Here is a 23,198-nt window from a genome sequence, read left to right on the forward strand (position 1 = left end):
CTGTCTGGGATGAGCCGGCCTTCAACAACCAGTCATCAAAATAGGGGAGACTGGGACCCCTGATCTCCGCAGATGGGCTATGACCACTGCCATCAACTTGGTGAACACCTGAGAGGCACTGGTGAGGCCAAAGGTGAGCATGGCAAACTGAAAGTGTTCACGGCCCACCGTAAACCACAGGTAGCGATGATGGACTGGCAGACTGGAAATGTGGAAATAGGCGTCCTGCAAGTCTAACGCTACCATCCAGTCTCTTGGGTCTAGGACAGACAGGACCTGAGCATGGGGGAGAATCTTGAACTTCTCCAATTTGGGGAAGTAGTTGAGGGCTTTGAGGTCTAGCATAGGACGAAGGCCTAGCTCCTTCTTTGGAATAATAAAATAGCAGGACTAGCAACCACAGTATTTCTGGACTGGGAAACCTATCTATATCTCCTTGTCCAAGATAGACTTGACTTGCTCGTGGAGTAAGACAAGGTGATCCTCCGTCATCTGATCGTAAGTTGGAGACATGGAGGGAGGGGTAGTCTTGAAGGGTTGGGAGTAGCCTCATCAAACTATTTGCAGCACCCACCTGTCCAAGGTGATTGCTCGCCAGGTGTGGAGGTGATGGCATATCCTGCCACCATCTGGATGTCCATAATCCAGAGGAATTGGACTAAGAAGGTTTTGTGGTGGAGGAGGGGGCTGTGGCTTGACCTGACTTTTGGCCATCCAACCGCAAAGTTGGGGTGGACCCCATCCACGCCCGCACAGTTGCTGGACGTCCGGGGGTCCTCTGGCTGGAGTAGGGTAGGCGCAGTTTGATGCTCATTTCATAGCCACGGTAGGGGTGAAAAGCAGGCACAGGCCGGGATGAAGTGGAGAGGCCCAAGGACTTGACATAGCTCACAAGTCTTTGAAGAGCTCAAGTGGTGCGTCTGCCTTGTCTCTGAAGTGACGGGAGCCATCAAAGGGCATGTCCATGAGATTAGCTTATACATTCCCCAAAAGCCAACGTCCTCAGCTAGGTGTGGTTCCTCAAGGCCAGCATTGAGGAAATCGCTCTTCCTAGTGAGTATTTTGTGTCTAAGCCACATCGTATTGCAAATTTCCCTACATCTCTCACATCCATAATAGCTTGGGCGAGGAAAGCCTGGTCCTCCTCCGAGACTCTGGGCAGCACTCGCGCAACCGTATCCCACACTAAGTAGGAGTAATGGCCCAAGAGGCATGCAATGTTTACTGATCGCAATGCCAGGCTGGTGGAAAAAAATATCTTCGTACCAAAGATGTCCATCCTTTTGGATTCCCTGTCCGGGGGTGTGGAAGGTAAAGCTCCATGTGAAGTAGAGGCTTGGACCACCAAACTCTGGGGGGTGGGGTGAGTAGAGAGGAAAGCTGGGGAGCCTGGTGCAGGGCAGTGATGCCGGGCAATGGTTCTAATCACAGGAGCTGCTGGGCTTGGGCGACATGCCCAGGAGAACTTCTGTCAAGTCCTCATTGAAAGGCAGCAAGAGTTCAGAGGAAGAGACACCAGGCTTTTGTACCTCCATCAAGACGTGAGGCTTGACTGCCACTGTAGGAAGCTTCAAGTCCAAGACCTCCACAGCCCTACGCACCACTATTGCAAATGAAGCTCCCTACTCCATAGTCACGTTTGAGGGAGGAGCATACCATAATCTGGAGAAGTGTCCAGGCCGCTGGCAGCGCCCAGGTCCTCAAACCAGTCTTGATTGGGTTACGGGATATCAAAGGGATCCTGCTGCCCCTCTCAATCCTCATACTCCATGCCTAACCCTTAAGAATAGGACAGGTTGAATGGCATGGCACCATATGTCTCTGTTGTCGCTGGTCTCAGCGTCAGTGGACGCTCGACCGGCTCCTTATTGTCTGCTAAGACTGTCTTTTTTGCACTATTTTTAATTTGAATTGTGAGAGACAATAATAAAGTTGTTTATGACAGGGTTGTAGCCCTTAGGGTCACTAGTGTGACTATAAAGAGGATACCAAGATGATGAAGCATGTCACCATCTTGGTGAGTGATGGGAATCCGGAAAAGTAGTTTTTCCACACTTTTTTCTTATTAGTTGCAGCGGTTGTCTCAGTGGTGTGTTTTTTTTCTGCAGATTTTGCTGTGTATAGGATAGTTGTGTAGAACCATGGATATTTCAGGTATATAAATACATGGATTTTACAACATGTGGTAGCTTGGCACAAAAGCAGCCATGCTTAACTCATAGTTACTGTGCAAAGAATGTACGCAGCTCACAAAGAGCAATAAGGTGAAAACACACCATGAGAAAATCCCACACCAATTTAGAAAAGAGAAAAATGTAACAAAAATCCAATCAGTAGAAGCCAGGGTTATGCAATCTCAACGTTTTAGGTAAGTATAGCTCCTAAAAGCATGAAGTACTACTCCGATCATATGGTCATGTGCGGGTCAAATACAGGGACTAGGATAGTTCTACTGAAAATGTTATCTTCTCAAAGACCGGTTCACAGGGTTCAAAATTTCAGGAGGAGTGGAACTGATGCTAGCCAAGGGTCCAGCACCTGGGGAGGCATGACTTGAGGATCAGAAACTCACACTACCAGAGGCAAGCAGGGCTCGTGCAGGTCCAGGGAGGGCCAATTGCAGGTCCATGTAGGGCCAGTTGACGCAGGTCAGCTTGGCAGTTACAGGAACTGTGGTGCTTGTGTCCTTGCATTGCAGAACAGAAGGTCAGGTAACTGACACTTGGGGTCACTCTGGTAGTACTGGGATCAATCAGCAAGGCAGACCTCAAGCAGCAGCTCAGAGGGTACAAGATACGCTTCAAGCAACAGGACAGTCCTTTAGTAGTCCTCTAGTAGCTACAGGGCAGTCTTCTGAGGTACAAAGCAGGCCTCAAGCAACAGCCCGGTTTTCTGAAGTGCAAGGCAGTCCTTCTGGGGGTCACTCAGAGGCCCAGGAGTGATCTGATAAGTGGCTCAGTAGATCCAATATATAAACCTAGTGGCACCCGTTGAAGCTGCGGGACTTCTAGTCCATCCCCACATTTGGTTCTGAAAACTTTTTTCCTTACTTTCTCTTCCCCTGCCCAGGCTCCAAGAAGGCTAGGGTGGCAAGATCTTTGTGAGTGTGCCGGAGGCAGACCTTTGAATGTAGGTGGTGCAGGGAACAGCTCCACCCCCTCTCATCCTTGCAGGATGGCCCTCTCCATGAACACCAAACCCCCTTTTCTCCCACTCTCTGGTAGGAATACACAAAGGTCAGCTGCCACTCTAATCCTAGTCATCTGACCAGATAATAGGCTGCAGTGTTTCACTACCAGAACGTGTAAAACTCACAAGTGTATTTCCAACATTTTAAATACACGTTGTATGGGCTGGGAGGACCTACCTTATATGTATAACCTTGTATGTATTACAAATGACGGTTTAGGCTTGGCAAAAGGTTTATTTTGCTAAGTCAAAATGGCAGTTTAAAACTGCACACAGGTTGTAGTGGTAGGCCTGAGACATGTTTTAAAGGTCTACTTAAACAGGTAGCACAATAAGTGCTGAAGGCTAACTAGTAGCATTTAATTTAAATCCCTGGGCACATGTAGTACCACTTTACTAGGAACTTATAAGTAAATTAAATGTGCCAATCGGGTGTGGGCCAATTCCATCATGTTTTAAGGCACACTTTAGCACTGGATAGCAGTGGTAAAGTGCACAGAGTCCTACTGCTAGCAAAATAGAATTCAGAAAAGTGGAGGGGTAAAGGCAAAACGATATTGCAGAGTAGTCAAAGTCCAACACTGTTTATTCCCTGTTTTGGGATCCCGGTTTCTCTGAATCAGATTGTGGCAGTCACTTCAAAAATGAGGTGATGAAACAAGGCAGGAGTAATGACTGGACCTTATGTATTCCTTTCGACTGGGTCTTGCTGAAGAAGCATGTGAGGAAGTTGTGCCTGGTTCCCAGTTGGTGTGGCCCCTATCAAGTCATTCTGGTCACACACACGGCTGCTAAGTGTGGAGGTCATCCAAATTGGATTCAAGGCGCGCACACCCATAGAGTGAGGCAAGCTGGAGAAGAAGTGTTGACAGGTACTACTAAGACACAAATATGGAGCTCAATACCTTCCAAGAGCTCAGATGGAGAAGAAGGGTGCAGGCAAGTGTCTCAGAATCAACTTGAGACAAGTGCATGGCCAGTGGTGAACAAGCCATGAATAGCCATAGTGATAAAGCTGAAGAAGCTATAAGAGCAGACTCCGAGCTAACAGAGGGGACAAGCAATGTGATTGGGAACAAGAGGTGGTCAAAGAGGGGAGAGAGTCAGTAGTCAGAAGACCAAAAAAAACACAGATACCCATTCAAAGGTACTCCAGTACTGAGTGGACATATTTGCTAAGAGCGCAGTTGACTGGGATTGACAAACAACAGATTGCTTTTGAGAAACCTCCATGATTAAAAGCTGCTGCATTTTGATTTTTACTAAATTGTGAATGATTTGAAGTCAATGGACATGTCTAAATGGCAAAAACCTTTAGCTGAATTTTTTCACGATCTTTAGGGTAACGTAGAGTCAGGAACTGACTTTGAAGCAGCTGAACCTGGTCTTTTTTGTGGATAAGTTTTCAGTTTTGCAGAATTTGTCTACATAAAAGACATTTGTAGACTGTTTGTTTATGTTTTTTTAGTCTTGTATTTTTCCTTGGCAATTCACGAGAAAACCATGTTCTTTCACTAAGCCAGCGCAAAGCCACGGTGTTCATAGTATCTATAGGCTCTATCACCTTTATGATATACTTATTAATAACAATGAGTGCCCATGGGAAGCTTGCTAATCCTAAAGCTAAATCTACCTCTGCCCCTGTAGGAGAGCAGCTGGCTTTGATTTAAAGTTATTGCATAGAGATAGTTCTGGTGGTATATTTACAACAAATATTTGCATAAGAATACTTGTCTGATGCATGCAAAGGATTGCTATGACTGTACACATCTGCCTGGATCAGTAGCACAGAGTATGATGTATCATCATATTCCACTCAGATATAGTATATACTGAGTATAATTTAAATCTTTTGTCTCATTAGGGTCATTTTGAATGTTATTTTTTTAATTATGATTTGGTTCTTTTGGAAGTGCCCATGTATAAACAGTTGAATCCTCACTCTAGTGCCAGTGCATGCATAATGTCTGCCACTTGTTTTGATCATAAGTGAAGATTGACATTGCCCGAGCCTACAAGCAAAATTTGACTTAAAAATTGAGTAAGGATCAAAATTACTTCATTTATGATTTAGAAGATAGAAGGGATTGTATTGCATTGAAGGCAAAGAAGGGAGGAGATTAGTCAAAGGGCATGTGAGGAAATGAAGAAGAGAAATATAAAACCCTTGGAATACAGCCGAATTTGAATCTAGATAGGGAGCAGCATGGAAAGTTATGTTTTAGGAGGAAGAAGGAAAATGGGACTCATGCTGTAGGGTTATCAACAAATGATGAGGTACTTAATTGAGTAAAGGAGTAAAGGAAAAGTATTTCCTTTGCGAGTAGAAAAATAAAACAAAGTATCTGTTGTAGGTGTAAACAGGAAACACCAAATCACACTCTGGGCAATTCCCCATGAAAATCTGAAATAACTGCCCAACATTCCTTGATCCTTAAATATCAAACCTTCAACAGTAACTTTTTGGAATGATGTAGATCACCAAGGGTCTGATTTACAAAGGTTAATTTACCAGTTTGTGTAAGTTTAAATGTTTTCAGTATTTACATAACTGCATTTTAATAGTAAGCTTACGAGTGTGGAGACTTCGCTGTTGGGACAGAGAAATGTGCATATAAAAAGATAGGAGATCAGCGGCTAGGCTCATGAAGAGCACATTATTGCAGCAGTATCATAAGACAAAAAGTCAACACTGTTAGCGAATTTCATAGGATTTCCTAAAGCACATCTATGAGAGATTCAATACCAACAATAAAATACTAGAACGATAAACGTCCCAGTGTATTGTAGCAATGTGGTTATGAATGAAAAACAAAAACAAGAGATTATACCAACCATTTACAATATTCCACTTAACTATAACCTAGCAAATTCAGGTTAGTTAAGTTGTTAATTTTCACAGACTCCAACTTGTGTTCTGTTTCTAAAAACTTTGGAACTGTGATTAACTTTATGAAGTTTGCAATTTTATTTTTAAAGAAGATATATGGAAATGTCTGCTTACCTATTGAAGGCCACTTTGAGGACAACCCTGCAAAGCGTACTTATATTATTTTCAAAACCATTTCTGTGCAGAATATTTGCTCAGTGCAAAGTTGGTTAAAGTATACAATTCTGCACCCTCATGAATTGCAAAAGTTGTAAACTTCATCCATCTTCACCAACAACATTTTAATTTCACAAACAATTAATTACATCATACATATTTTTTTTAGTGCATCGCCGCACCTTATTACCATATTCATTTAAAATGTAACCTTTATATATGCCACTGTGAAACAATAGGCCACGTGAATGTTGCATTTGAAAACAAACGGATACTTACTTGTTTAGCCTTAGTTTTAGTAATGGTGTCAGAAATTGGTTTCTTTGTCTCCTTTACTGCCGCTTTAGAAAACAAGTCTTCAAACTCATGAAAATCTACTTCTAGTTCAGCAATTTTATCCCACACAAGTGGAGCACTGGAATCCCTAGAGGTAAGCAAATAAAAATATCAGTGATATCACAGACAATTAAAAAAAAAGAATTAAGTTGAACTATACAGTAAAAATACATTTTATTTTCCAAAAAGCACAGGCCTCGATTGGGAGTGCTATGGTGTCGGATACAATAATGATTGCATTCATATAAATCTGACACCGATTTATCAATTGCAATAGTTATCGCCTATTCCAAGTAGTGGCCTCAAAAATGGGGTTTTTGGTGGTTGCTGCACCAAAATTTGCATGTACGCGTATTTACTGCCCATTTTTCCCCAGTGAATATCTGCAGGTTTGACCTGGCAAAACTTATCTGGGAGATATAGAGTTTCTCGCACCCGGTAATTAAAGTTTGCACAACTCATAATTCTGATCTGTATAGTAAGAGGATGTATAATACATGTATCAGAATTTACAGAACACTTTTAATCAACAGCTCAGAATACACAGTGAACCTTTTTTTTCATCTTAAAAACCTATGATAAACATGGTATTTTTCAAACACCATAGAGGACATTTCCTTTGGATGCCTCCCTCTTCTTTGCTGAAAAAAATACCCCGCCTTTCCCCACTCCTAACTTCAAAGTTACATTCAGAAGCTTCAAACATGATCTCAAGGGTTACATTTACTAAAGGTGGCACCGAAGCTCATGAGGTACTGGACAATAATGTGCGCAGCTCCATCAGACATTTTTAATGGTAAACAAACTTCTGTTTTGCATCATGTATGCACCCGCCCAAAATCTTAATAAACTTAATAAACTTATCCCAGGTGTGAGCTTTAAACTAGCTTACCGCTCATTGGGGGGAGGTGCACACTTTAGACAGGCTTTGCCGGCAGAGGTGCTAAAGACGCACTGATCCCTGTCTCGAAGAGAAGAATGGTAGCACTAACCACATCTCCTAGGGGAAACTCCCATCCATTGCCCAATGAAGCACCCAGCACGCTTAGCTCAGGGCCAAGCAGTAAGGGAAATAAAGTGCTCAACACAAGCTTACATTGTCAAAAGGTGAAGAACAGTCCAGTCCTTCTTCTGGTCTACACAGGAGCAGCAACTGCAGGCCGACCCACCCCCACACACATCATTGAGCAGCACTCCTCACACAGCACTCCTTCCAGACAGGCTCTTTTTTGATACACAACGGATGCATGTGAAGTCTTTGATTTCCCTGAGACATCCAATGGGAGGCAAGCACACACATGCCCATGAAGATCTTCTCAAGCAGGATATCACTGCTGGGCAAAAAGAGTAAGTCCTTTTCCTCTGCCCACAGATACAAGCAGCAACTTTAGGCCAACCCACCTCTGACACCGAAAAGGCCGCACTCTTCCCACACCTCTTCTTCTTGGCAGGGTCCTCTTGTTTGCGGAGGTGATCTAATGTCCAGGGGTGTTAGCCCCGATATTTATACTACATTTCCTCATTGTGGTCTTTGTTTCAGAGTCCCTGAGCTCAGTACAAACTATTTCTGTCCTCCCTGGTCCAGCATGATCACAGGGGGAGGAGACATCATTGTACAAAGGACATTCAAGTAAAAACTCCTCCCACCACTCTAAATGCAGAAAGTTCTATTCAGCCTGGCCACGAGTCACTCAGGAAAGGCAGGACACACCTCAACAAGCCAGCTCCTATGTTAACCTATGGGACAGACAGCCTTTCAACAGTGAAAAACCAAATGCGCAGTATTTCACTATCTGGACATGTAACACACACCATTACATGTCACAACTTTACCCTTGCCGTGAGGGCACCATGGCTCTACCTGAGGGATGCCTTACATGTAAGAAAGGGGAAGGTTTGGACCTGGCACTTGGGTACATTTGCCAGGTCGCACACAGACCCTGCAGAGGCAGGTCTGAGACACATATTCAGGGCTACTCATGTGGGTAGCCCAGCAAGTGCTGCAGGCCCATTTGAAGTATTTGATTTACAGACGCTAGGAACACACAGTGCACATTACTAGAGACCTACCAGTAAATCAAATATGAAAATCATGGATAACCAATCATAATTCCAATTTACAAGGAGAGCATATCCACATTAGAACTGATCAGCAGTGGTGAAGTGCCCATATCCTATAGCCAACAAAAACAGGGTCAGAAAAATAGAAGGCAAAAGGCAAAAAGGACCAGGTCTAACACACATGATCAATGTTTTTGATGTCTGCCTGTGCTCTTCTCTGCAGTGCTGCCCATTAGCGTGCCACAAGCTTGAAATTTGGGAAACCCAACTACCTAGGTAACTTGTCCCAGCCCCGTGCACGGTCTTAAATCCTTTAATTTCAGGAAGATAGTCTGCTATTTCAGTTTGGCAGAGTTAAACTGGTTGCAGTTTTCAGCTTTTAATTGCACCATCGCCTGTGTTGTTTGTAGCCCCATCATGCTCCACACCAGCATCCGCGTGGTTTTTCAGAATCAAAGAACCTTTACTTTTGCCTTTGGGTTAAGGAAAGCTGCTGCTGCAGACGGGCATGTTTTGTTTGGAGGCTTGCTACGCTGGGTGAGGATGAGGCATAAAATCCAGTGAGCTGATTTTGGAACTGGGAAACAAGGTTCAAGTCTCAGCATCAGCTCCACACCCTCTTATTCTGGACAAATCACTTAGGGCCCGATTCACAGAACTAACTTAAGACAAAATCCTAAACTTACTACCATTTTGGTATTCACAGAAGGCACTTACTAATTTTGGTATTCACAGAAGGCACTTACTGAATCTCCCTGTACCTGCCCATTTTTTGCAGCTTAGGCTAACATGGAAATTGGCTTAAATATTATGAATGCTTTCACTTCATCCAATGGAGTGGCAGTGTCTTTGGAATTTGTGATATTATAATACCACTTTAGCTCATAAAACACTCTCCCCCTTTCTGTGCGCTTTAGAGTCCGGTATTTTACACACACCTCCTCGATGACCTTGGTCTTTCTTTTCATTAACAGAGATTCCCATACTGTCAGGTGTCAGTCTTCCAGACAGATGCATTTAGTCAGTAGGGGCACACTGTGGTTACATGCCTTTCTCCCCGTCTGCTACTACGGCCAATTCTGTCAAGTCTAGGGCATCACATATATATTGTTTTCTTTAGATGCTTCCTTGCCTGAGCAATAAGGTTCTTGCTGCTACTCCAGCAAGTCGCGCTTTAAAGTTTTCATTTGATTATAGGCAAATTTATTCACAAATATGATATGCATTATTCCTTAAATTACATTGGCATAGGTGGCGCACGGGTGAATGTATAGGGTGAGAGTACAGCAATACTTCACGGGTTCTAATGCCAGCACTAGCAGTCACGTTTTTCGTTGGTATTACCGTTACACTGTAAGTGCATGTTTTCTTTTAGTCACATCTCTTTGGAAGCCCACACCACATGACAATGAAGATTGAGCTGGCACTTTAACCCCTTTAGAGCTTGTAAACAAACCTCCCCAGTGCTGCGCTGTCCATTATCCAGTGCTGAACTGGACGTCCAACGGTCGTGCGCAGCACTGGGGAGGTAGTGGCCGTGACGACCGTTGGCCGACGGCAGCAATTAAGGGGTTAATATATAACTTGCATACGCACATGGCTGCAAACTCCCTAGATAGAGTAAAACACACCTTGGTTTTAGAGGTGCTCTTTCCAGGATTCCTTAAGAGGACGTATGTCTTCATGGATTTAACCTGGGATTTGCATTCCGATATGTAGGGCCACATGTATCATGCATTTTACTGATCGCCACCAGCCCGATAAAAGGCATTTTGGTATGCATGAATTCCAATTTGCTACTTGGTAACATCTTACTGAATCACAATTTTGAACTGCGAATACATCCCAATTCGGTATTAGGAAAGGGGCGTGTTTAGGGTGTCCCTTACTAATACCGAATGTAGGAATGTTTTGTGACCGAAATGCAATCGCAAAACATTCACATTTTACCACCTACTTCAAGTAGCTGGTAACCTATTCGCACATGGGAAGGGGTCCCCACGGGACCCCTTGCCCTGTGTGAATTTCCTGCGCTTGAAAAATAAAAATAAAACTTTTCATTTTTCCTTTTCAAACACAACCCGTTTTCCTTTAAGGAAAATGGGCTGCATTTAAAAAAAAAATATATTACTTTATTTAAAAGCTATAACAGACATAGTGGTCAGCTGACCCCAGCAGGCCAGGATCCCTGTGATTTTAGCGATTCCTAAGGGGTTGCACATTGCGATCTGCCTCATTAATATTAATGAGCTAGGTCGATTTGCAACCTAACAGGAAACGCAAAATGTAACTCATGGAGATTCATACATTCAAATAGCTATGACCTAATTTCAATTCGCAGAGAATCACAACTAGGTAAACGCTTTTTGAAATGATGATACATTTGGACAGTAATTTCCAACCTGGTGCTCTGATGGGGCAGGTCAGACAATCTGTGACTGTTTTTTCTTTTAAACAAAAGAATATGTTAAATTAACTGGCCAACTTTTGGATGCAGGCCTCGACCCCCTCCGTGGATCACACAGGCTGTTAAATGATGAAATTCAATCTTTCTTTCAATATGCTTTGTTGATATAGTTTGAAATTGATTGTAGTTACAACTTCAGCTCATGTAATATGTTCTCATTGCAGGTTCAATGTTTCTGTCCGCTTATTATGACCAAATAGACTCCTCAGCCCTACCTGGGTTCAACTTAAGGTAGTATTTAAAAGTCACTTACTACCACGTTCCATGCATCTCAAGCAGTGTGGCTAGCAGATATAACCCTCTCATTTGTCAAGGCTGTGTAAGCCGATGATTCAAAGCTAACACCTACAACCACAAACATTTACACAGTACACCATGCATGGTACAGTATATCAAGTAGAACGTTTATTGACGGTTAAAGTAGTATTTTCAAATCCGTCCCAATGAGGACCTTTTAAAAAATAATTGAATATATTATTAGTCAGTTAAAAGAACATTGGAATTGTGTTGAGCACAAGCGATAGTCTGGGCCACTGGAATTATGTAATTCTGTGACACTGGCTTTTTTGGTCACATAGTTATGAATGTGGGACATTGTCCCTTCTCCCACACCCACAGACATTTATCACATAATCCATCATCTTCTCCCAAAAAAATGCTTCCTAGTTTAAACGGACCAAAAGTTACTACAAAGGTGGCAATATGTGTTCACACACAGTAGAAGGATCTTCGAAAAGTTTAACTGGTCAGCTTGCAGTTGCTTATTTGCGTATTTGGCTGTTAACCTAGTACTAGTGAGGTGAAACCTTTAGCATAGTGCAAAGTAGGTATCCAGTTGCGTTACACAAGGTCATATTTATTTTGTAGGCATGGGGCAGTTAAGTGCTTTGCCCAGACTCACAGGATTTTGTGCCGACGCAGAGACTTGAATCTGGTTCCCTATGTATAAACTTGGCAGTTCTGAACATAACCCACAACCTCTCTCATTGTTTCAACACTCCTTCAATCCAGTTGGCTGTGTGCCTTGCGCCGCCCCATGTTGTGTTGCTTATTTAGTACCACACTGCTGTAGGGAGGCTCATCTTTCACCAGGGTTGCAAACCACCCTTCTCTTGCTTTTCTGCTCAAACCTTCTTGCCCAGCCCTCTTTTCCATTTGAGATACCTCTCACATCCAGTCTGTAGCTATATTTTAATCCTAGTCAAACATGTCTGTGAACTTTTTTGTGTACCTAGTCCATCAGGAGACTAAGCATTCAGACTAATAACTTTCAGCATGGCTAAGAACTATTGGCAAAGCCAAAAAGCCCCAAAGGCAAGCCTATTTGGCTTTACCAGTGCTTGTTTATTTAATGGGTGCAGTATATGAGGTCTGTACCTGCCCCCTGCCCACCTTTGCACTGTCTTATACTTTTTTTCCATGATACCACCTTGAGTGCTGTAGTGCTATATGCACCCATATGTATGGAGATCATGTGATGACCGACTACCAGTGTTTTAATTGATTCTATGCGATTTAACTTACTCTGTGTTGAATGTACGACAACATTTTTTGCACATTCGCATTTTGACTTTTGATTTAATTTTGTGTCTCCTTATAGCTTCAGAGTAGGAGAGTTTCCCTTCTCCTCAGCATAGAGTAAAACAGCCTTGCCTGGAACAGAAAACATGTGGGATGTGCGTTTGAAAGCATGAGAGAGAAGTGTGTGGAATGTACTTCTTTGTCTTGGAGTGTGGTGCTGTAGGCAGTGATACACAAATGTACATTATGTTGTACATTGGGAAATGAGGATTTAACTATTAGCTTTGACTTGCTCTAACACCATCTTAAATTCTGACTCTGTCTGGCCTGGTTTCTGCACACACAAGCAGGCCCCCAGGTTACTCAAGGTCATGAAACTATTTGCGTTCCAGATTGTTTTCCTCTTTGTGGGCACTTTCTTTACCTTTGGAGATGTTTTCTACTTTCTCGAGCTTCACCAAGATAAGGGGCTGGAACATGAAGTGTGGGGCACGCAAGGAGAAGACATGAGTAATCTGGGACCCTCAGCCTTGGAAGAGTCAGGATGAAGATATTGCAGCCAGTGAGGTATTTTCTCTGATCATTGGTAGAGAGATATATGTATACGTCCTTCATGGACGTAGTAGCCACCCCGGAACACTCATAAGAAGCATCCCCTATTGAGAGCTGTTAAGGATAAAACGCAACAGGTCTCTAGACAGAGACTTTGAGATGGCAGCCGAGGCAAGCATAAAGCATTTTAGATCACGCGGCTACTCCCCAATGGTACTCCAAAATGCAAAAAAAAAGTAGTAAACGTTGACAGAAAAATACTCCTGAGAGAGAAACAGAGCAGTGAGAACAAAAGCGGTAATGGCACTATAAGACTAATCACCAACTATTCGGTGGCAGCGAATAGGATTAGAGCCATTATGCTTAGAAACTGGGGTATTCTCAAAGCAGATGCAGTCATTGGTAGAGATCTATCGGACCACCCAATGATAACCTTTAGGAAAACCAAGTCTCTAAAAGACAAATTAGTACAAAGTCATCTGTCGAGAGTAAGACCTAAAGGAGAACTACAGGCCATGCATGGGTCATACCCATGTGGGAAATGCAAGGCCTGCAGCACGAGCCAGAGAGTACTATCGTACCAAGTACCACATAAAGAAGCCAGGATTAAAATCCCCAAATTCATAACCTGCTCTACACCATTTGTTGTTTACTGTCTGAGGTGTCCATGCGGACACCGTTATGTAGGGAGCACCACCAAAGCAGTCAAACTAAGGATATTGGAACATCAACGGGCCATCGCCAATAAAGATGAAAACTATCCGATGGCTTGCGACACATCACAATAGTGACAGAACTCTCCTTAGTTTTTTCAGCTTAGATTGCATCACACAAGATTAACACATGCAATATATTAATATTAGGAAGATTGATTTATTATATAATGAATGAGGAATTTTGACCGATGGATTATTACAATAATTTCGTTTCAAAACTTTTATTCGGTTATCACATAGCAGAACCATAAAAAGTACAAGCACACAAAAAGAATATTGCAATACATATTACAATCTCAGTATTTTGATACAATTTAAAAACTATTAATCGTTTAAAAACCTTTCTAAAAATATTTCATTAAAATGCTGTACAGGAGAACAAGAAATCAAGTTAACGAAAGCTCAAACTTTACAGCGAATTTCTAAACATGATTTTAAAAAGCAGGCTACACACTTAGCAGCATATTGTGAATCTAGAAACTGCAGGCACAAGTGAGCGGGCCGGCAGGTTCTCAGGCCCATTTTACGAAGAAGGGGAATGATCCATCGCTTGCGGGGGAGCTCATATTATCTGCAGAACAAAGTTACATGCATTGAAGACTGGGATGATATTCCGTCACATGGACATTTCATTAAATCATTCGACCAGTCATGTTGGTTGGCAAAGGTGACAAGGCGGAAAAAAGAGTTAAATCGAAACCTAGTCAAAACATATTTTTCGTAGTTGGTTAGAAAAAATGTTAGGTAAGGCTGAATACCAGGCGCTGTCTGAACCGATAGAATCTGTACATTAGATGATTTAAATACTTCTAGGGAAAGACGCAGATCTCTGAGATGGATTAAACAAAGATTCTTCAGGTCTTTCCTAGTGATGTCTGACATTGTCATAGGCTCAGAGAAGTAAATAGTACAGTTCAAATCCTTGAGGAAATTGGAGACATATAGTAGCCAGGGGATTTTGCTCCAACTTGTTAGAGCTAAGCAATCGGTAATCAATGTGCGGGTTAGATGGCATTGCGTTTTGGTCCACATAGGGTGCCACAACAGGATCGGCTGGCATCTGATGTGAATATTGATGAAAGATAGAAACTGTGAACTGACTAAATGCCTGAATATTTCTTAAAAATGTCTTGGACAAATTATACAAGCAGTAGTTAAGAGTCATCATGAATTAACACATGTAATATATTAATATTAGGAAGATTGATTTATTATATAATGAATGAGGAATTTTGACCGATGGATTATTACAATAATTTCAAAACTATGCCCATTCAGGGCCACATAACCACGGTATGTGTCTACATAATTGACTTTCTCTTCTGCTTGAGAATTTTGGGTGACAATTGACAATATCTGCCTGTGTTAATTGTTTAAATTTACTGCAGTGAATTAATTGCTTTTAGTGAATGCCCATCCAGGGCGATAACACTTGCCTGTAAATATCGAATGAATTGTCTGGAAGTACACTGTACCCAAAAACGGATTTAATTTAATTTGATTTTGATCGTGTTTTCTTTGCCATTCCAAGATGGCGCTCATGATTTTGAGTTATGGTCCTTTCTTTATGTTTATATTATTGCCTGTATTTACATCCGCCTCGCCGTCGCCAGTTGTAACTGACGAAGGCAAGTTCTGAAACGGGTATTACTTTTTTGTGCAATAAACCTAATTGGGGTTTAACTTACTGAGCGTGCTGGTTTGTCGACTTTGGTCTGGCAGAGGAGCTGAGAATAAATATATATATATATATAAATATATATATATATATAGTCACAAAAGTTGCCTGCAAATGAGGGAGCCCTCTGAGATTCCGAGTAGTGCCATATTTTAATGGAGAAAAACAACGCAGGGACTGCAGACTGGTATCAGCAAAAATGGAAGTCCTTTCCGACGCGTTTCGTGCTACAATGCACTTCTTCCTGGGATGGGCTTCGCTTCAGAACGGTGTGCATGACGATTCTTTCTGGCACCTGTATTATATTTACTTAGTCCTGCCTTGTTGGGCGTGGCCACAGCATGGCCTGCTGGTTCGTGTAGTGCCAAAGTTTTCCTCACGTGAGTTGTCATGCCGCCATCCCTACTGTAATTGAAACACCAAGTGGGTTGCCGAAGATCACGCTGCTTGGCTGCGCGTTAGTAACTTTCCCCATATGCAAATCTCTCCTGTGCCTGACACGTGGTTGCCGCATCAGCAGGACTGCACGCTGTGCAGCGGGGCATACCTCGCGGCACAGGCGGTGCCGCTAATATAGTCACAAAAGTTGCCTGCAAATGAGGGAGCCCTCTGAGATTCCGAGTAGTGCCATATTTTAATGGAGAAAAACAACGCAGGGACTGCAGACTGGTATCAGCAAAAATGGAAGTTCTTTCCGACGCGTTTCGTGCTACAATGCACTTCTTCCTGGAATGGGCTTCGCTTCAGAACGGCGTGCATGACGATTCTTTCTGGAACCTGTATTATATTTACTTAGTCCTGCCTTGTTGGGCGTGGCCACAGCATGGCCTGCTGATTCATGTAGTGCCAAAGTTTTCCTCACGTGAGTTGTCATGCCGCCATCCCTACTGTAATTGAAATACCAAGTGGGTTGCCGAAGATCACGCTGCTTGGCTGCGCGTTAGTAACTTTCCCCATATGCAAATCTCTCCTGTGCCTGACACGTGGTTGCCGCATCAGCAGGACTGCACGCTGTGCAGCGGGGCATACCTCGCGGCACAGGCGGTGCCGCTAATATAGTCACAAAAGTTGCCTGCAAATGAGGGAGCCCTCTGAGATTCCGAGTAGTGCCATATTTTAATGGAGAAAAACAACGCAGGGACTGCAGACTGGTATCAGCAAAAATGGAAGTCCTTTCCGACGCGTTTCGTGCTACAATGCACTTCTTCCTGGGATGGGCTTCGCTTCAGAACGGCGTGCATGACGATTCTTTCTGGCACCTGTATTATATTTACTTAGTCCTGCCGTGTTGGGCGTGGCCACAGCATGGCCTGCTGGTTCATGTAGTGCCAAAGTTTTCCTCACGTGAGTTGTCATGCCGCCATCCCTACTGTAATTGAAACACCAAGTGGGTTGCCGAAGATCACGCTGCTTGGCTGCGCGTTAGTAACTTTCCCCATATGCAAATCTCTCCTGTGCCTGACACGTGGTTGCCGCATCAGCAGGACTGCACGCTGTGCAGCGGGGCATACCTCGCGGCACAGGCGGTGCCGCTAATATAGTCACAAAAGTTGCCTGCAAATGAGGGAGCCCTCTGAGATTCTGAGTAGTGCCACTCACCTTCGGGAGACTCCCAGTACGACGGCGTCCTCCAACTCCATCTCACGGCTCTCAACCTCTGGTGCAAATTCACAATATCTTCCTTCTCTCGCAACAGGAGCGGGCGCTCAGGGGTCACTTGAAACTTCTCACCAAAGTAATCCTTTCGACTCCGGGCGCTCAATTGTGGATGCTCTGCATAGGGGCCGGATCCTGGCACGAATACTCAATTTTCTCACAAAGGATGCGGCACACAAAGTTCTGGATTTTTCAAAAAAAATAAAAAAAAAATATATATATATATATATATATATAAGTGTAGCCGAAACGCGTAGGCCGTCCTGTATTTTGCACTTTTGCACATGGTGTTTTAAAAATAAAACTTAATGAATAACCTGTCTGCTGCGGTGCCGTGACTTTCTTGCTGGAAGGAGAGGAGGCGGAAGGAATCAAAGTCATATATATATATATATATATATCCAGCTCCAAGTTCCTGCCGTTTCTGAGAGCACTCTCAGACGGGTGCGTGATGCGGTAGCAGGATCCGCATAAGTATTCAGCTCGCAGTTTCCAAAAAAGGAGACAGTCTAAGTCAAAGAAACCACGCACTCCGGGGTAGCTCATTAAATTTTAATCTCGCAACAGACGCGTTTCGGCGCTCCGCCTTTATCAATGTTACAAACATTGATGGTTGGAGCCATGTTTTAAAACAGCGTACACGTGATCCTGGGCAACACAAACAAGGGACCAAAGATTTTTTAACTCCATATTGGATGTTGTTCATAGGTATCATCGCGGCTTTTGAACAATCACATAGCGCCAGGGTGTATAATTCCCCACAGATCTTACGCGCGCATTGCAATATTTACAAAAATACATGAAAAGAAATAGTGCAATTTCATTACTTGCAGAAAAAGAAGAGTTATTAATGCCTCTTTTATCTCTTCCTCTCGCCTATTCATGTAACTAAATTTGTAGCCGCTCTCCTCTCTTTCTTGGTCAATCCCCAAGATTGCTGCTCGTGCCGCCTCATCCTCTCTGGGCGACGGGAGCTGGCTTGCGTATTCCTCGAGTGCGAGACCTTGCAATATTTCAACAGATGTTAAATCATTCCCTTTCAAAGCATCCGTGGCAGTGGCCCTCATACCTGTTCCAGCAGGGGTCTTCATCGAAGGTCTTGTTTTAAAATATTTGTGCAATTTAATTTTCCTGACGAAATTAAACAGATCAATACGCGTTTGCGTGTATTCAAGGTGGCTTGTTGGGCAAAAGCTGAGCCCAAGGCTCAGCACTCTGTTTTCCTATGAGATCCCTAACACAGGTATAGTGAAAACAATCAATAAGTACCTTTCCTGTGGAACCCCCTACGCGGTGTATTGCCTCAAGTGTCCGTGTGGACTGATGTACATTGGGAGTACGATCAAACCCCTAAAATTACGGATCCTCGAACACATGAGGGCGATTGATAAAAATGATCAATCCTATCCTGTTGCGAGACATTTTCAGGAAAAACACTCCAGCAGCAGGCATCATTTACAATACTTTGGCATTGATTACATACCGGAGAATCCGAGAGGAGGAGACAGGCTACATGGACTTAGAAGGCTTGAGTCCCGATACATCATCGACTTAATGACTAAACAACCAAATGGGCTGAATGCGGGGGAAGAATTGGCTTCTCATATAGGTTTCTGAATTTAGTTTATGAAATGCCCCTAGTGTGTATGTGTATTCTATTGCATGAGACTGTAGGGTAATGTAATTATAATTGCCAATGACTTCTTGATTCTTTATGAATTAATCCTTATGAGAATGTCGCTTATTAGGAGACTTTGAAATTTAATTTCTACTGAAAGGTCACATATGAAGAATGGTGAATATTTGTGCAATGTTAACTCATGTATTCCTTCCTTCCTTAGGGTTATAATTTGAATTTTTAATTTAATTTAGTAATTGAAACTAGTATTTAGTGTTCGGGCATAGCTAGTGAAAATCAAGGGAGAATTGCCGATCCACGGCGGTATTAGTCTTTTATTCATCGCGAGGTTTTTGAATTAACACTTTTACCTATGAAAAAGTTGTTGTGATTCTAAAGCCGATACACGGCTAGATTTGGCATTCACATATAGGTTTAGTTACATGAATAGGCGAGAGGAAGAGATAAAAGAGGCATTAATAACTCTTCTTTTTCTGCAAGTAATGAAATTGCACTATTTCTTTTCATGTATTTTTGTAAATATTGCAATGCGCGCGTAAGATCTGTGGGGAATTATACACCCTGGCGCTATGTGATTGTTCAAAAGCCGCGATGATACCTATGAACAACATCCAATATGGAGTTAAAAAATCTTTGGTCCCTTGTTTGTGTTGCCCAGGATCACGTGTACGCTGTTTTAAAACATGGCTCCAACCATCAATGTTTGTAACATTGATAAAGGCGGAGCGCCGAAACGCGTCTGTTGCGAGATTAAAATTTAATGAGCTACCCCGGAGTGCGTGGTTTCTTTGACTTAGACTGTCTCCTTTTTTGGAAACTGCGAGCTGAATATATATATATATATATATATATATATTTATACATATATACATATATATATATATATATACATATATTCACGCTCCAAGGTTGTCCACCATGTGAGTAGCACGCGAGCAGCAGCTTTATTTATGTGTAGGTGAGGATGGGGATCCGCTTGTAGACGCCGCTCCGTAATGGATCTGCCCGACGCGTTTCGAAGCTCCATCTGCTTCTCTTCAGGGGCTTTAACGGAAGCGGTGTGCGCACCCGCTACACTTCTCCAATTATATAACTCGCCCGTCGATGGGAGGCTCCAATGAGACTTCTGGGAAGTGTAGTACGGAAAGCACACATATATATTTATCTTTATGTGTGTTTTGGTCTGTCTGCACATTCATTTATTATTTGCATGTATTTCACTTTCATTATCTGCTTATGTTCTTTTATATTGCATTTCACTTATGAATGTTCCATTTTTATTATTATCTGCTTGTATGTTATTCACTTGCATTTCACTTGTGAATGTTTCATTATTATCTGACTTGTAAGTGTTTATTATTTACATGTGTTTTACCATAATTTTCTGCTTGTGTTTTTTCCCATGCATTTGATTATTTTGTGAGTGTTTCATTATTATTTGCTTGCACATATATATAAGTATATTTACATTTGATGCTGTTTTACCTGATTCATTTGACAGCTGGGAAAGCCTTTCTGTTAGAGAGTGTTGCATTATTAAAACCCCACACTTTATTCTGAAAACTGTCTTTTGATGTGCCTTATTTTATGAGAGTGGAGTCCCCTTTCCAAGTGCTTTTTTGCTTTACCAAGTGCCTCTGCTTGGGAGTGCTGAATTTCTTTTGCTTCGGAGTGTAAAGCAAGACATGTGCCTAGCATCCGGTGCCAACAATTCCATCTGCTGTCAGCCAATTGTATAGCTTGGGCTCAAAGACAACAAACTGTATCCACAAACCCCCATTGAATAATGGGAGAAAATGCTCCTCTGGCCTTTTTTCCGAAGCTATGATCCAGGACCACAATCTGTAAACAGACTAATGGTGTAAAAATGCAACAGGCAATGGCTGTTTAACCATTTGAAGTCTGCCTAGCATCTTCTAAAAATGCAAATAGCTCAAAAACTACTGAATGTTTTTTTACCAAACCAAATAAAGGTACTGCTCTGAGCTGAGTAAAATTATAGTGTCATATTTGTAACTGTGTGTAATTCCATTCAGGGGGGTTTGTGCAGCAGACAGCAAACACTCCTAATGGGGTGAAAGTGCAACTTTTTAGATATCCCCTTTAACTTTCCCTCCGCCTCCAAATGATCCACATGAACCTTCACATTCTGGCACTTAGCCAGTTATGCTATTTGACAAGGCGTGGGGGGAAAATTCACCCTCTTCCCTAAAGGAAAGGCAGATTTAAGTAATATTCTAAAAGATTAGACCGTTGCCTTGGGCAAAGCATAGGGGATATACCCCCATGCCAAGGTGAGTGGGGAAAGTCCATCCAGTCTTAAGCAGGGTGTCCAGGAGATTGTTATAAATTATGACCCCCTGTGATGAAGGTGAGAGGATGCATACTCCTCCAACCCTTAAGCTGGGCCTGGGCAAGGTAGAGATTCTAAAAACATATACTCCACTGCTCTTGGGATAAGCACGGGAATATACTCTCATGCTCTCAGACACTTGTGCAAGGTGTGGGGGAAATGCACAAACTACCCTCACTCTTGGTCAAGTTGGGGGTAGGACAATAATATACCCCCACCTTTAGTCAAGGTCAGGGCAGTGTCTTAAATACCTAAAGCCACCACGGGGCAAATCCGTGGTTGTGTAAAAATGCCAACACCATGAGCTTTTAACTTTTCCTCTATCTTCTGAAACACTGGGCTTCATTAAAAATAAATTAGCCCCATCCTTTCCTGTCCATCCTTTCCTTTGGCATTGGCTTTGAAAGAAGTTCCAACTTTAGTGAAAATACCATGCTTTCATAGCAAAATATCAATTTAGGCCAAAACGTCCCCATTGCTGCTGGAAGGAGGAGGTAAATATACAATCCCTTTGGGCAAGGCAACTGTATGCTGATGAATATTACCCATCAACCTTGGGGAAAGTGGGGGTGGATTAAGGCCCCCAATGCTCCATTTCACTTGTGGCCAAGAAGGAGAGAATATTGTTGAGAATTCATCTCAACACTCCTACACAATCGGATAGCCCAGTAGCGGTCGGCAGTAGGTGTTTCTGTAGGGCGGTGACGTGGGCAGGGGGAGGGGCAGGATGGGGGGTAGTAATGTATGGATTACGGAGTTTTACAGGTAAGTAAACATTTAAGTAAATAAAATGAATTTCGTTGCGCGCACTGCATCATCAAATGTGATGCAGTGCGCGCAACGAAATTCGTTTTATTTTTTTTAATGTTTACTTACCTGTAAAACTCCGTAATCTGCACATTACTACCCCCCACCCTGCCCCTCCCCCTGCCCACGTCACCACCCTACAGAAACACCTACTGCCGACCGCTACTGGGATAGCTATGCATACGATCAAAACCAATTAAGATTGGAAATACTTAGACACCAATGCATATTGTCAGCCACCCACACACATAGTTTGACACCTATTCATACCCCAGATACTGATGCGCACAGAAACCCAAACAAACTGAAAGAAATCCACACACCAGTCAAAAACTATACACCATCAGAAACCCATGTACACCATTACAAGCCATCACGCATCCAATAATTCTATGAGGCATTCATTCAGGCCATCACACACTTTAATCCAGTCAGAAGCACCTACAAATCAAACATCCATGCAAATGATGGACACCCAAGGAGACATCATGGACTGTTGCAGACAAAAATAAACAAGATCAGGCACCCATACACCTAGTTTGATGCCGACTCTCTACCATATCCCCACACAACTACAAAGGGACACCCTCACCATCAAATGCCTACCCACACTATCACATACCCAAACATATACATATCATGAGATGCCACCACACACCATCAGAATCCCACACACACACTTGTATGGCAGCACACCAACCTTCAGACACCTATGTACAAACCAACAGATACTCAAGCACCCTGCATCAGAAGACTTCACTATCAGGTGCCCCCACCAAACCACCATCAAATGCTTGCGCATCTATTTAAATTCACACAGGCAAACCAACCCACATCAATTGATGTGCGGGCACACACACACACATACACATCTACTCAGAGACAAACCTTCCGGGGACCATTTGTACACCATCTGAAACAATTTCAAAGACACACATGCAATCGCCCATCCTTATATGTCATCAGGCATTCAGTCATTCTATCACAGATTAACACACATTCAGAATCTCACCTACATAATCAAGCATTCATTCACATGATCAACATCTACCTAAATATTCATGAACACAGGCATACATGAATGTATGTAGTCAGGCACCCATACTCATGGCCTGACACCCACCTTCGATCAGACACACACAACCACAACCTGACACTTACACACTGACTAGAACAT

At 42.8% G+C, this 23,198-nt stretch overlaps 1 protein-coding gene across 1 annotated transcript in view; it reads right to left on the reverse strand.

Moving 5' to 3' along the window:
• LOC144762748 (uncharacterized) overlaps positions 1–23,198 on the reverse strand; it is a 712,524-nt gene that overhangs the window by 414,554 nt on the left and 274,772 nt on the right. Inside the window, exon 9 of the mRNA XM_078648000.1 lies at positions 6,515–6,659. Coding sequence (XP_078504126.1) covers positions 6,515–6,659 — 145 coding nt within the window. The remainder of the gene's footprint in view (positions 1–6,514; positions 6,660–23,198) is intronic.

This window comes from Lissotriton helveticus, chromosome 6 (assembly GCF_964261635.1).
Source record: "Lissotriton helveticus chromosome 6, aLisHel1.1, whole genome shotgun sequence".
Classification (NCBI taxonomy): domain Eukaryota; kingdom Metazoa; phylum Chordata; class Amphibia; order Caudata; family Salamandridae; genus Lissotriton; species Lissotriton helveticus.